The 15863-nt window shown below is 38.0% G+C and overlaps 2 protein-coding genes across 15 annotated transcripts in view; one reads left to right on the top strand and one right to left on the bottom strand.

The window, feature by feature from the left end:
* The window catches only part of LOC101426633 (uncharacterized), a 74946-nt gene extending 68694 nt beyond the window's left edge, over positions 1-6252 (bottom strand). For all 6 annotated transcript variants that reach the window (XR_011648373.1, XM_058293554.2, XM_004467899.3 and 3 more), the window contains exon 1: positions 6053-6252. Coding sequence is in view for 4 of the 6 variants with exons in the window: in XM_004467899.3 (XP_004467956.2) it covers positions 6053-6149 (97 nt within the window). In the remaining 2 variants the exon portion in view is untranslated. The remainder of the gene's footprint in view (positions 1-6052) is intronic.
* Positions 6253-6569: 317 nt separating this feature from the next.
* Positions 6570-15863, top strand: part of LOC101428374 (signal recognition particle subunit SRP54) — a 91166-nt gene continuing 81872 nt past the window's right edge. The window contains exons 1-3 of one of the 9 annotated variants that reach the window (XM_058293549.2): positions 6627-6867; positions 7852-7916; positions 11145-11284. The gene's annotated coding sequence lies outside the window, so the exon portion shown is untranslated. Of the gene's footprint in view, positions 6868-7851; positions 7922-11144; positions 11285-15863 lie in introns of all 9 variants that reach the window. The other 8 variants (XM_012528775.4, XM_058293550.2, XM_012528776.4 and 5 more) reach the window with 8 other exon arrangements.

Here is a 15863-nt window from a genome sequence, read left to right as displayed (position 1 = left end):
AGGCACTCACCAAAACCAGCATCTTTTGATAAAAAAAATTTTGAAAGACAGGAATAGAAGAAAAATTACTCAATATGATAAAAGGCATATATGAAAAACCCACAGCCAACATCATACTCAGTGGGGAAAGGCTTCTGAAAGCTTTCCTCCTAAGAACAGGAACAAGATAAAGATGCCCACTGTCACCATTTTTATTCAACATTGTACTAAAAGTTCTAGCTAGAGCAATTAGACAAGAAAAAAAAAAAATTAAAGGTATCCAAATAGGAAAAGAGGAACTAAAACTTACTACTTTCAGATTACATGATCACATATTTAGAAAATTCTGAAATGTCTACAACAAAGCTACTTGGACACAAGGCTGCATTAGTCAGCAAAAGGGGTGCTGATGCAAAATACCAGAAATAGGGTTTTTTTTTGAAGTTTTTTTTTTAACCCCCCCCCCCCCCATTGTTTGCAATCACTGTCTGCTCTCTGTGTCCATTAGCTTGTGTTCTTCTATGTTTGCTTGTCTTCTCTTTAGGCAGCACCAGGAATTGATCCTGGGAACTTCCGGAGTGGGAAAGAGGCGCTTAATTGTTTGTGCGACCTCAGTTCCCTGGTCTATAGTGCCTCTTATTGTCTCTCCCATGTCTCTTTTTATTTTGTCATATTGCTGCACCAGCTCTCCGCGTGGGCCAGCACTTCTTTGTGGGCCAGCACTCCATGTGGGCCAGCATGCCATGTGAGCCAGCTCTCCGCTTGGGCCAGTTGCCATGTGGGCCAGCATGCCTTCACCAGGAGGTACCAGGAATTGAACCCTGGACCTCCCATATGGTAAGCACGAGCCCAATCACTTGAGACACATATGCTTCCCTTGGTTGTTTTTTTTTTTTAAGATTTTATTTTTATTTTTTAAAATTTATTTCTCTCCCCTTCCGTGCTCCAGTTGTCTGCTCTGTGTCCATTTGCTGTGTGTTATTCTGTGTCCACTTGTATTCTTGTCAGCGGCACGGGGAATCTGTGTCTTTTTGTTGCGTCATCTTGCTGTGTCAGCTCTCTGTGTGTGTGGTGCCACTCCTGGGCAGGTTGCACTTTTTTTTGCGCTGAGTGGATCTCCTTACAGGGCGCACACCTTGCGCATGGGGCTCCTCTATGGGGGGACACTGTGTGGCACGGCACTCCTTGCATGCATGAGCATTGCACGTGGGCCAGCTCATCACACAGGTTAGGAGGCCCTGGGTTTGAACCCTGGCCCTCCCATGTGGTAAGCAGATGCTCTATTCATCGAGCCAAATCTGCTTCTCTGGTTGGTTTTTATAAAGGGTGTTTATTTGGGGTAGAAGCTTACAGTTACCTGGCCATAAAGCATAAGTTACTTCCCTCACCAGTCTATTGCCATGTGTTGGAGCAAGATGGCTCCCAGTATCTGCAAGGGTTCAGGCTTCCTGGGTTCCTCTCTTCTTGGGGCTTGTTTCTCTCCAGGCCCAGTTGCTCTGCTTTCCCCACAAGGCCAGCTTTAGACTTTAAGGCAAAAGGCTTGTCTCTCCTCCCAGGGCCTCTGCCATGTCTAATCAAGCCTTTCCTCTGCTCCTCTGTGTGCTTACTTCCCAGGCTCAAGCATTAAAACTTCAAACTCAGTTCTCTACCATGTCTTTTCTCTGAGAGTCCCTGCCCACCAAGTGGGTGGGGATGTAACATCTTACTGATGTGGCCCTATCAACCTTAATCATTATGTCATCAAGTAAAAGTGAAACCTCTGAATCCAACATAAACTAATATGCCCAGAGGGACAGACCAGTTTAAAAACATAACCTAATATCTATTTTTGGAATTCATAAACAATATCAAACTGCCACAAAGGTCAACAAGCAAAAATCAGTAATATTTTTGTGCACTAGTATTGAACCATCTAAGGAGGAAATCAGGGGTAAAATTCCATTTACAATAGCAACAAAAAGACTCAAATACCTAGGAATCAATTTCACCAAAGATGTATAAGACCTATATGCAGAAAACTACAAAACAATGCTAAAAGAAATCAATGAAAATCTAAACAAATGGGAGGACATTCTGTGTTCATGAATTGGAAGACTAAATATCGTGAATGTCAGTCCTACCCAAACTGATTTATAAATTCGAAGCAATACCAATCAAAATTCCAACAGCCTACTTTACAGAAATAGAAAAGGCAATTACCAAATTCATTTGAGGGAAAAGTACACATGAATAGCCAAAAGCAATCTAAAAAAGAAGAGTGATGTGGGAAGAATTTCACTGCCTGACCTTGAAACATATTACAAAGCTATAGTGGTCAAAACAGCATGGTACTGGCATAAAGACAGACACATAAATCAGTGGAATAGAAATGAGAATCTAGAAATAAACCTCACCTCTATGGCCTAGTGTTTTTAACAAACCTACCAAGTCCATGTTAACTGGAAAACAGTCTCTTCAACAAATGGTGCTAGGAGAACTGGATATGTATAATTCAAAGAATGAAAGAGGACCCTTATCTTACTCCCTCTACAAGAATCAACTCAAAAAGGATCAAAGACCTAAATATGAAAGTCAGGACCATAAAACTACTAAATGAAAATGTAGGGAAACATCTTAAAGACCTTAAGGTAGGTTGTGGTCTCTTATCCTTACACCCAAAGCACGCACAACAAAAGAAAAAATAGATAAATGGGACCTCCTCAAAATTAAATACTTTTGCACCTCATAGGATTTTGTCAAAAGTGTGAAAAGTAAGCCAACTCAAAGAGAGAAAATACTGTAAATCACATGGCCAATAACAGTTTAATATCCATGATATATAGAGATGTTAGAACTCAACAATAAAAAACCAAACAACCCAATTAAAAAATGGGCAAAAGAGGTGAATGGTCATTTGTCCAAAGAAGAAATACAAATGGCAAAAAACACATGAAAAAATGTTTGGGGAGCGGATGTGGCTCAAGTGGTTGAGCCCATGCTTCCCACATGGGAGGTCCCAGGTTCAGTCCTCAGTGCCTCCTAAAAAACACAACATAAAACTAACAACAAGCAAACAAACAGAAAAACAACTAAGGAGATCTGATGTGGCTCCGTGGTTGAGTGCTGGCTTTCTGCATATGAGATCCTGGGTTCAATCCCCAGGCCTTGTACCTCAAAAAAAAACAAAACAAAACAAAAAACAGAAACAAACAAAAAAAAAGTTCAACATCACTAATTAGGGAAATGCAAATCCAAAGTACAATGAGATATCATTCCATACCTATCAGAATGGCCACTATTAAAACAACAGATAATTACAAGTGTTGAAGAGGATGTGGGAAGACAGGAACACTTATTCACTGTTGGTGGGAAAGTACCACTGTTGGGTGGTACAGCCACTGGAGGACTGTTTGGCAGTTCCTCAAGAACTGAATATAGAAGGAAGCGGATTTGGCTCAACTGATAGAGCGTCCGCATGGGAGGTCCAGGGTTCAAACCCAGAGCCTCCTGACCCGTGTGATGTGCGCAAGGAGTGCCGTGCACATAAGAGCGTCCCCTGCGTAAGGGGGCCCCACGGGCAAGGAGTGCGTCCCATAAGGAGAACCACCCAGTGTGAAAAAAGCACAGCCTACCCAGGAGTGGCGCCACACACACGGAGAGCTGACGCAGCCACGGGCAAGGAATGCACCCCGTAAAGAGAACCACCCAGTGTGAAAAAAGCACAGCCTACCCAGGAGTGGTGCCACACACATGGAGAGCTGACGCAGCAAGATGATGAAACAAAAAGAGACACAGATTCCCCATGCCGCTGAGAAGAATACAAGTGGACACAAAAGAACATACAGCGAATGGACACAGAAAGCAGACAACTGTGGAGGAAGGGGATAGAGAGAGAAAAAAAAAGAACTGATTATAGATTTGCCACCTGACCCTACAGTGACTACTGGATATATATGCAGAAGAACTGAGAGCACTGACACGAACAGACAAATACACAGCAGTGTTCATAACAGCATTATTCACGATTGCCAAAAGTTGGAAAAGACCCAGGTGTCCATCAACCAATGAATGGTAAACAAACTGTGGAATATTATGCAGTTGTAAGAAATGAAGTCATAAAACATATGGTAACATGGATGAACCTGGAGGACATCATGTTGAGTGAAGCAAGCTGGACACAAAAGGACAAATACTGTGTGACTGCACTACTATGAACTAAATATACTGTGTAACATTGTATGATTCCATTTATAAAAAAGGTAAATATAAATCAATTTATAAAGATGAAATTAGATTAATGGTTATGTAGGGCTGGGGAAAGAATGCTAAGGAGTGCAGAGATTTTCTTTTTGTAATAATGAAATTGTTCTAAAATTTTTTGTGGTGATGAATGCACAACTTGTGATTATACTAAAAGCCATTGATTATACACTTTGGATAGATAGTATGGTATGAAAAGATATCTCAATAAAACTGCTAAGTAAATAAATAAATGTGTGAGAATAGCCAGAAATAGTAGTTATATACAGCAGGGGAAACATAGATTGAGAGATGAAGAACTTTCTTGTTTTTTTTTTAATCAGTACCGAAATAATGAAAATGCTCTAAATATTATTTAAGTGACAAATACACAACTATGTGATTATACCAAATAACATTGATTATGTTCTTTGGATGAACTCCATGCTTTATTAATACGTATCAATAAAATTGATGTTAAAAAAAGTAAAAATGTATGGCCTAACCAATATTGGGTGTGCTTGTTTACAAAATTATCATCCCAAATATGCTTCAATCCTTCCTGACTTTGAAAAATGAACTTTCAATTGCTATCTCCAAAATTTTAGATTTAGATAACAAATGGATCCACAAAACTGAAATCTTCTTGAGGGAAGGGATGTTTTAATAATTTTGCGATAGTCAGAGACAGGCAGTATGAGGCATTTTTTAGGCACTCAGTATCTTTGGAAAGAATGACCTCTCCTTAGGAAAGCAGGAAAAAAACAGATGGAATAGACACTGTTTTTATAAACAATTAGGATATGATGAAGGTTATTGGCAATCCAGGATTTAAATGAAGTGATATAATACAGCATATTTTGGGAATTCCTAACTTGAAATAATCTTGCTTGCATCTATAAATATGAAGGTATGGCTTTGGTTTTTCTATACTTTCCAGGATAACCTCAACATAGGACATCCAAGTTAATTTTACTTTGACATCTTATCTAAAATGACTCCCCAAAACATGTAATAATAATACACATTAGATATTCTAAACCCAGCGATTGACTCTAACGTCTCAGAGTTCTAGAAGTCCGGGTTGGAAATCTAAAATTGTTAGTCATCACCAGAGATATTTCAAGCTGAGACTGGATGAAGATAACCATGGCAATCAAAGTTTAGGGGTACAGAGTAATAATATGTTCTGGCAGTTATCAAACAAGGAATACGTGCTCTTACCAGGCTTCATTTTGCCAGGATAGACCTATCCCAACTTTCAATTACTAGACCTAATTACCGCATTTCCAGAATTCTAACGCGTGCGTTTTATTATCATTGTTATTGTTAAATCAAAGCCTCCATCCCTCACCCCCGAAAAGCCGCTATTAAACAAGATTAAACTGCTCAGTTTTACAAACGAGAAAAGCACTAGCTATAGGTGATTTTACTTGGAGGGTAAAAACCTTAACTTCTACAGCTTAAAACTCTCCTGCAAAGTGCTTTTTTTTTTTTAAAGTAGTATCATACTGATCCTCACAAGTCTGTGGGAGAAGTAATGGGGAGGAAGGTATAGTCTCTTTCTTTTTCCCCCCGGAAAAGAAGTTAGGCACAAGGAGGTTCTAGGGATTTGCCCGAATCTGCAGCGAAATCACAAACAACCCAGAGTCAGGTTTCCCTGCAACCAACCCCAAGCGTTGGACCAGAGATCCAAGGTCACAGGTGTGTCCTCATCAACCTGCCCCCTAAGAGGGCAGAGACTAGCACAGCGACCACAAGGAAGGCTTTCAGCCTCTCCCCGCTTAAGTCCCCAAGGTCGGCGCCCATAGCATATCCTTGTCCCAACCGCCTGCCTTTAGCTCTGGTCGCTTACGGGTCGTTCGTATCCACTGGACCAGCGCTTGACGGTCTGCAGGAGCCACTTTACCCAGCAGTCGCAATACCGCTAACCGCGCCGTGCGAAATTCCATGTTGAAGCAGAAAGCAGCGCGGGGCAGGTTCTCAGTGCGCACGCGCGGGCAAAGACCCCGGGGGGGGGGGGGGGGGGGGGGTGGCGACACCTGACCCGAACTTACACGGAGCCCGCCTCTCCAGCTGCGAAAACTCTACGCCCTGCCCCTTCTAGAGTCCTCATATGCGCCCAGGCATCCCCTACTGTCAACGCAACCCTCCCCCCCTTACTCGTCATTATACTCTTAGCTGAGAGTGCTCAGCCTAGTCTCTTTTTCTTAGAGCAGTTCCTAGAAGCGGGACTTCTTTCCTGGGATCACATCCCTAGGTAGGCCCTAGAGGATCCCTTGTTTTTCCACTGGTAGAACACTAAAACTAAAAGCCTGTCAGAACAAAGAAGGACTCTCGTAACCGCTCTCAGCAAACGCATTAAAAGACTGCCGAGGTGTGCCCCGGAAGCGGAAGTGCACCCTCTTCCTGAAAGGTTGGACTACGAAGAGTGGTGACGTTTCCTCATTGGGCGGAAGGTTGGTGGCAGTCGTCGGTCTTCCAGCTGGTGGGAGTTGGCGGCACGGTGCTGGGCTCTGGGACCCTAGTTTATGTAGTTCGAGACTTGGGGTTTTGGGATAGCACTAGTCTGTCTGCTTTCCACCTTTTCCTGGGTTTCCTCCTACAGCGTGGGACCTCGCGAAGGAATCCCCGGCCCTTTTGGGCACGGCATTAGTGGTGCCTTTTGCGGTAAGTGTCCGCTTTTTCCCGCCCCAGCCTAAGAAGGGACAGCTAAAGACAGCCCCGACTCTGCTTAAGGGGCGAGGGAGTTTAAAGGGAATCTGCTTCCCTGGCAACTGGCTGTCGTCACTGAGGCTGAGCTTCTCTGGTCCTTGATACCGTGTTGCCCAGTAGAACTTTTATTAAAAGATACGCTGTTCTTTTGGGATGGTCTTCAAAATTACCCTAGCCAAGTAAGATGTTCACAGTTACAGGCCTGACTCTATATTTTGCTCTCTTGGTCAAGAATTTTGACGAAGCTACTGCCCCCAAACCCTTTTGACTAGACCCAGCTTTTCTGTGTTTGTAGTGCTCACCACTCTGTTTTGTATATATTTAGGCGTTCAATAAATGAATAATGGATATTAACTTGATGCCAGTGACGATTAAGATATCTCATACCAATGGCTCTCACTTCAGCATTTGATGCTGCTGACCAGCCATTTCTTGAAACTCTTTCCCTGTTGGATTTTTTTGATGTTGTTCTTACTGGGTTCTTTTATATGTTTAATTCTTACTGGGTTCTTTTATATGTTTAATTCAAAATGTTTACTCGTTATTAGCTGTAAGTGAACGGAAATGAATGACACAAGCACTGTCATTGAAGAGCTAACAGTACAGTGAGAGAGGCACATAAATATCCATTATATTAAGATAAGTAATGAGAAACTCTAGTTAGCTATAAAGAGCTATAGAGAATATGGGAACATCAATAAGAATATGTTCATTATGAGATTTGCAGCTGAGCAAGCTGCTATTCCAATCTAGCCTCAGTTTCCCCAAATACCTAATAAGTTTATTAGGTACATGAACGGAGATAAGGTAACTTGCTTGGTACAGTGCGCAGAAAATGACAATGATGGTGCTATGTTCTAGGCACTGTCCTAAATTTTTTTAATGTTACCAGTTAGTATTTTCTAACAGTGTTATACAAAGCCATCTCTTTCCAAACAGATTACGCCTCCTAAGGACCTAAGCTCACCAATCTGGAAATTCTGGAGCTGCCACTCCAGGATACAGTAAGGTGAACCATAATTGGCACTTTTTTTTTGATTAGTTCTTCTGTGTGCCTTTGCCCAAGGAAAGGGAATTAGTAAAACTTTTGTCCTTTTGGTATTCTCATTCTTTGTTGACTTTCGTCTTTCACTTGACCTTTAGGCGTTGCTGAAACGCAAATGGTCTTCTACAGACTCTCCTCAAGAGTTCTCAGCTACATCCATGGCTTCCGTGCCAACCATTTCCAAATCTTTTTTCTAGCTTCCATCTTCTGGGCGATACTTCTGTGGTTTCCCTAAACTCGGTAGGTCCCAAACCAAATTCACTGTTTCCACCCTTTTTTTTTTCCCTTCCTTTTTTCATTTTGACATATGTTATACATAAAGTCTTTAAAAGCAGTGATTACCAGTGTGTTTTTTAGTTTTGACACCTTGTTGCTAGTTTTTTGTAATATATATGTTTGAATTTTTAAAAAAAAGATAAAATGAAAATGAACACACCTATGTACTCATTATCCTTAGTGAGTGAAACACTATAAGTAATTATTAAGTCCCTTTAAACCTTTTCTCTATTAATTTTCCTAACTTTCAAACCAGCTTCCCTTTTGCCTTCCATTCATTGCATAATGGCATCACTAGCCAGCGGTTATTAAAACTAGAAACCTTGGAGTCATTTTTATTCTCCGTTTCTCTTTTACTCTGACAATCATTTGGTCGTTAGGTCCTGTAGATTCTACTTCATGAAGAAGCCCTTGACTTTTCCTTTTCTCCATTTTGCCTTCTGCTTCTCTGGTTCAAGCCTACATCTTTTCAACTATACTTTTCAGAGTATAATATGTATATGTAGTGTCCTTGCTCTTAATCTTTCCTGCCTAATGTATTTGCTACACTGGCTCTAAAATTATTTTTAAAATATAGTACAGATTTTTCCTTTTCTTGTTTTCTTTGAGGAGTCATTGCTTAATACAGTGATTTTTTTTTTAAACCCTGGCTATACATTAGAATAGCTAGTGAAGTTTTTCAAAATTGTAGATGCCTTGTTTTGTTCTCTTGAGCAAGAATTTAGATGAGGTTATTTATCTGAAAACATTTTGATGTGTACCAACCCTGGAGATTTTGGAGATTTTTAAATTTCGGAGATATTTAGATTTTTGCTAATAGGCCTTATTTGAGCATCATTGAAATAACCCACTACTTGAACATAATGGCTTTTATCCCTCCTACTTTTCTACTGCATCCTCTCTAACTTAACAGTTGACTATGTCCAAGGAATTCTGTTGTTTTAATTTTTATCTCGGTAACATTTTACCTAGAGATTCTCTTTATGATTGGCTTGACAGTCAAAAACTAACTTAAGGAAATAATTCAGTGTTTTTCAGACACTTCTTGTCATAATTAAGGCAGAGCAGTTAATGGTACTATGATGAATAATATATCTTCTGAAGTTATCAGGGGAATCTTGTGTTTGTTCTTTTCTCATGCTGGGACAGTTCCTGGAGCACATAGCAGGTGTTTAATGAATGAATAACTAAGTGACAAAGTGGCAAGTCCATGTCAGCCCTCTAGTCTATTAACTAATAGTGCTTAAATTCTCACAAGCAGGACTTTGAAAAATAATTGTTTTTCTCTTTCATTTAAACGTTAATATTCCTAGTCCTTACCAAAAATTTGAAAATTACAAAAAGGTATAATTAAGAAAATTAAAATTACTATTCACCATCCATAGATGACAAATCAGTTTATGGACATTTGGATTGTTTTTCCACTTTTTGGCTATTATAAATAATACCTCTCTGCACATTCGTGGACAAGTTTGTGGACCTATGTTTACAATTTTCTTGGATATATACTAGGAGTGAAATTATTATTGAGTCATGTGGCAGCTCTCTTTGATATTTTAAGGAACTGCCAAACTTTTCCACAGCGGCTACACTATTTTATGTTCTCACCAACAGGGTATGAGTGCTCCAGTTTTCTCCACATCCTCACCAGCATTTGTTAATTTCTGTCTTTTTTATTATAACTATGCTAGTGGTTATAAAATGATATGTTATTATGGTTTTGATTGGCATTTTCCTGATGGTTACTGTTTTTGTTTTTTTTTATATTTGTTTGTAGACTGTGAGTAAGAAAATATGGATTATGCAATATATGCTGGTTTTTTCTTGCCCTCGGCATGTAAGCATATTTTAACATTAGCAAACATATTTTACCAAAGAATTTTCCTCATTTCCCCTCTTCCCCCAAAACCATAATTCTTATGAAAACTTGCCTAAATTACATGTATAGAAAATAAAATCTAGAGGAATATATATCATAGTATTATTATTCCCAGAGAAAGAGAGGGGGTAGAATTAGGGGAATCATATTTTCCATCTTAAATGTTTCTGTTATGTTTCACTTTTTACAATAAACATGTGTCCTTTTGTAATCACAAAACATAAAGGTGAATTATTTCTTTGAGGGAATAAGTAGATTCAGCTTGAAAAATTCTGTAATTAAAAATTATGATTAACACTGTAAAGCTAGCTAGTTAAATATAATTTTACCAATTAAAGCATCTCTAGGGCCTTTGGTTAAATAAATTTACTTTCCTGTGATCCTAGACTTATAAATTCACATGCCGTGTAGAATTTTAAATATATATATTTCGTGTTACAGTTGGAAAGTAAGTATTGCTTATGGACTATTGACTAACTTATAGGAAAGTATATTACAGAAGCAATTTATCTAAGGTTATTTACTAAAAATAATATATGTATTTAGTTATTGAGTCTAATATTGAGCCAATAAATTAGTAATTGACTGGAGCTTAGAAGAACATTTTTATAGGGATTTTTTTTGGTAATAGTATTTCAGATCATTAGAATCTATTTACATACTTTTAGATCAAGCAAGATTCTGACAGGAATATTTTATAATTGTTTTATGTAGAGAGATTTGGCTCTTTGGACACTGCAGCTTCTTTTGAATAATAACCAGGTACTTGAAACTGGTGCTAAATGTTAAAGTTCCCAGGGTTGGTTTCTAGGTAATGGGACAGACAGGTTAGTAGAATCATTCAGAAAACTGCCCCCTTACTTTAACTCCAGATATTAAGAGAGAGCCAGCTGATATCATTCAAGAAAGGAAGGAGTTAATAGTTAATATGCTAGGCACTTGCAGAAAGTATTACACAGATTGTCTCATTTAATCCTCACAACTGCCCTTCAGGGTAACTACTTTGATAATGGTATTATTTCCATTTTGCAGGTGAGGAAAGTGAGGCTCAGAGAGATTAAGTAACTTGCCCAAAGTAACACAGCCAGTATGTAACAGAGCTGGGATTTGAATTCAAGTCTCTCAGAACCCAAAGCCCATGCTCTTTCCAGTACTTCACCCTGCAGCAGCAGGTAAGTATGATACTTGGCCCCATGCTTGCCTTACTTAGGGCCCCCTAAACTGTGAGCCTGTTTCCATCACCTCACTATCCAACTCCTAGTCAGATTCCTGTTAGAAGATCACAAGACTGGGGCCAAGATCAGTCCTCACACATCCTGATTGCAGTGGTACTTATCAGTTCTTTCTCAACATTGCAGTTACTTTTCTACAAAGAGGAATGTGTATCTTTGCTTTCAAAATAGGATTTTCTCTATTATTGTTTAGCAGCAAAAGTTAGTCCCTGGAGTTGGCCAGAAGAGGTATTAATTTAAACTATTATTTAAAGTGTCATTTGTACTCTAGAACTTAAGATTATGTAGTTAAGTACTGTCGGAAGTAATTTTGCTATTTTGTAGGAAATGCTGTTTTGTAGGAAATGGCTGTTCTACTCCCTAACCTACTTTGTATCATGGAGTTGTGAGGATGGAATGAGATAATAGATGCTAAACTCTACTAAGAGCTATATAGTAATCCCTTGCCTCCAACAGCCTCATCTAACTAGAGATTGCTCTTTTATGAAATTCAACCATACACAGATTTATTTCTGTCAGTCTTTTTAGTAGTCAGGAGAATTTTGAGTATGTTTGGTAAATTACTCCAATTTGAGATTTAGGGTTAGCTATTAATATTTTTTAAAAAGGTGTTTTACATTTTTGTGTGCCCATTAGAGCAAGGTGAGGTTAATTTTTAAATATCTTGTTGGAAGTACATGGTGGGGAAATTCTAAAAAATTTATAATAGGTAATGGCAAATGAGTATTTATTGTACTGTATCAATTACCTAGGTCATTGATTTCTCTCAATTTGTCATGCTATCTTCGTTGGTTTATTTTGGCATTCTTTGTGTGTGTGTGTATATGTGTTCTATTTTTTTTTTTTAATTTTTAATTTGTAAAGAAGCTTTAGATTACATAAATGTTATATTGAAAATATAGGGGATTCCCAAATACGCCACCCCCATACCCTCCCATACTTTCCACTATTAACAACATCTTTCATTAATGTTGTACATTTGTTAATTGATAAACACATATTGAAGCATTGCTTTACTAACCATGGTCTCTAATTTACATTGTGTTTTACACATATTCTTAATAGTGGAATTTCAAATATTTCCCTTGCTAGGTTGATAGTTGCTAAGTGAATTAAAAATTATTGGGTGCATAGCCTAATTCCTGCTCATATATGTTCCTATGAGGTGGTTGGGGCTTTTATTTGATTAACTGCATACCAAATCAATGGAAAGCCAGTTCCCAAACAAATTGGCATAATTAAACTAGATTCAGTTTTATAAAAGGTGAAAATGGCAGCAGTGTTTGTTTTTCCCCCCCAAAAGACCAAATTTTTTAAACTCTCACATACTTAGATCCCTCTTTTTTTAATAATTAAAAAAAAAGTTAAAGATGCTTTAGATTATATAAATATTACCAAAAAAATATGAATTCCCATAAACTCTACCTCTTCCCCCTCCCACACTTTCCCACATTAACAACATTTTTCATTAGTGTGGTACATTTGTTATAATTGATGAACACATAGTGAAGCATTGCTACTAACAATGGTCTATATTTTACATTATATTTTGCACTGTACAGTTCAGTTTCATAGGTTTTGACAAAATGTATAATGGCCTGTTTCTGTCATTGCAGTGTCATTCAGGACAATTCCAATGTACCAAAAATGCTCCCATGTTGTACCTATTCTTCCCTCTCCCTCCCCTCAGAACTTTTGGCAGCCACTGCCTTTATATTAATAATACAAGATCTTATAATGCTAGAATAATCAGAAGTCTACTTTAGTCAATAGTTGCTTTCTACCCTTAAGTTTGTTCACTTCTCAGTCTTGAGGATTTTGGAATGGTGATGCCCACCTAGTCTCTGATTGAGAGAGGGCTTAGATCCCATGGGGCAGATGGATGGAACTGTCTTGTTTGCAGTTGTATTCACTCTGTTTTTTGGGGGATAGGTGTTGTCCATCATCATTCTTTTGTTAGTTTTTCTGGTCAAATCTGATGAACTGGAGAGTAGGTGTTGGCCGTAGTTCATCTAAGATTCAAGGTTCAACCAGCATATGAACAACTGGAAGATTTAGGTCTCTGAGACACACATTTAATGGGTATAGTGCTAATTATAGGTTCAAGTAAAAGGTACGGAAGACCCACGTGTAGAAAAATTATAAATGAGTCTAACTCTGATACATTGGGGGAATAGGTTAGCATATATTCCGAGGTAAGGCCCACGGGCAGGGTGCCAAATTTCTGGGAATGTCTGCCCTGCCTGTAGTGTCTGGTTGTCTCTAGAGCCCTCAGGAACCCCCCTTTTTGAGGCACTGTTTACTGTGTCAGTGAGATCCTCCCATGCATTCATTAAGAGATATTTTTAAGGCTTTTTGGAAAAGACTTTGGTTCCTTGGTCTTGTTTTCTTCCCTTAGGTCTTAAATACATAATTTATTCATAAAATATATTTTTATTAAGGGTTTTCTACATAAGGCTATATAAGGCTGAGGATAGACTGTGGAGCTCACAGGAGAAAGCAAAACAGGCAAAAATCCCTGCCTTCATACAGTTTACATTTCAGTGAGGTGATACAGAGCATTTGCAATATAAACATATCATGTTGCAATTGGTGATAGATCAATGGGGGAAAACAAAGGGAATGGGGGTAGCAATTTTTAAAAAGAGTGATTTAGGGAAGGCTTAACTGAAAAGTGGCATTTGGACAAAGTTTTGAAGGAGATGATGGGGAGCTAGATCATCAGGCAGGGCAAGAGCATGCCAAATAGTGTTAAGTCCCTGTGATGGGAAAGTGAAATAGCAACAGCAACGGGGAAGTTAGTATGATTAAAATTGAGTGTATGTGTGTGTATGTATTTGGAGATATCTTATAGTCCATTCTGTAGACTTAACTCTGAGTGAAGTGGGAAGTCATTGAGGGTTTTGAGCAGTATTCTACCACCAGAGTTTAAAATTATAAAAGGAAATACTGTATAAATGAAAGTTGTTATTAAGTATTATTATTTCTCTACTAAAGTGCAGGTTTTTATAAGAAGGCAAAAATGTTTAAAAAATATACTGCTAATAAGTGCTTATACAAAGAAAAGTATATTAGAAAACTATACAGAATGTTTTTTAAACTTAAAAGAGCCAGTCAACATAGGAAGTTAGAGTTATTTTTAAGAGTTCACTGGTATAACTTTTTAAAATGGAGGGAGATCTGTTTATGACATGATCACTAAAAACTTAATTATGGTGTCATAAATAGGATTATATCACTCCTGGTAATGTAGTAGTAAAAGGGTCAAACCTCAAGCAGCTGAATCTTACTTCTTACATGAAGAGTATTTATTTAGGTAATATTAATTGAGTATAATGGATATTGGACAAGAAATAAAAAGTCCTGGCTATTTGCTATGAAGTGCTTGCTCTTTCAGATTAAGTGATCATGTAATTGTAAAAAAAAAATTATGGTAAGCAATTTTTTTAATCAAGTGTTATTAGTAATTATTTAAAGTTCTAAATTATAAAAGTTTACTTGAGTTTAAGTGTAGTGTTTAATTATAACTCACCCAGGAATATCTCTTTGCCAGTTATGGGTTTTAGAGTACATTTTCCCTTCCTTTTGATTCCTTTCCGTTTTCTACTTTCCATGGTATGAATGAATAAGCTATTTTGCTGATTGATGTTGTTACCCTGTTTCTCTTTTCTTAATCTCCTGGATATTCTATGCATGGAATTTAATCTGTTTAATCTTGGTTGGCTTAGACTAGATCAGTTTAGAAGGGTTACCAATACAATTGTTTTGAACTACTTACTTTTATGCCAATTATTGCGCAAATTGAACAATTGATATTCCTTAAACTGGTTTTTGCTTCAGAACCTTTACAACACTTTAAAAAATGATACAACCCTCTGTCTCAGTCTGAATGTTTTATTTCTTGTCCCTGAAATTATGCTTGGTAACCTGTAAATCCCAATGTATATTTAAGATGTAAGTATGCCCGAGCTTTTCATGTCTCCATTTCTTTTTTTCCATTTCACCTTCCTCAAATTCCCATCATACCTTTTCTTGACTTATCCAAAGTCTGCTCATATTTCAGGACCAAATTCATATTCAACTTTTCCAGTAAAGCCTCCTCTGTCCACCTCAAGCTAAATTGTTTTTCCTTCTTTTGAAATTTTAGAGAAGTAACTGTTTGGCAGTTGATAAGCATTTTGACGGTAGGGACTACAAATCATACTTCTGTACCTCCATCTGGTGTGTAGTACTTTATGAAACTAGAATTTTAGAACTATAAAGAACGTTACAGTCTTGTTTTAGAGTTGGGGAATCAGGAACAACTGTAAAATGGGAAGAGTAATAATATGCCTAATCCCTTGGTTGTTATAAGAATACAACGTAGTGATTGTAATGGATTTGGATTCATGTAGCAATGCCATTCTTATAGGTACGGCTCAATAGTTGCTTTTCTTCATGCTAGAAAAGTGAAGTGGATGATTACTTGATTTTGGAGGGGAAGGGGCAAGAATCAAGTTGTTTGCAAAATCCTTTAATG

Source organism: Dasypus novemcinctus, chromosome 3 (assembly GCF_030445035.2).
Source record: "Dasypus novemcinctus isolate mDasNov1 chromosome 3, mDasNov1.1.hap2, whole genome shotgun sequence".
Lineage (NCBI taxonomy): Eukaryota > Metazoa > Chordata > Mammalia > Cingulata > Dasypodidae > Dasypus > Dasypus novemcinctus.
This window is presented reverse-complemented; position numbering and strand designations above follow the sequence as displayed.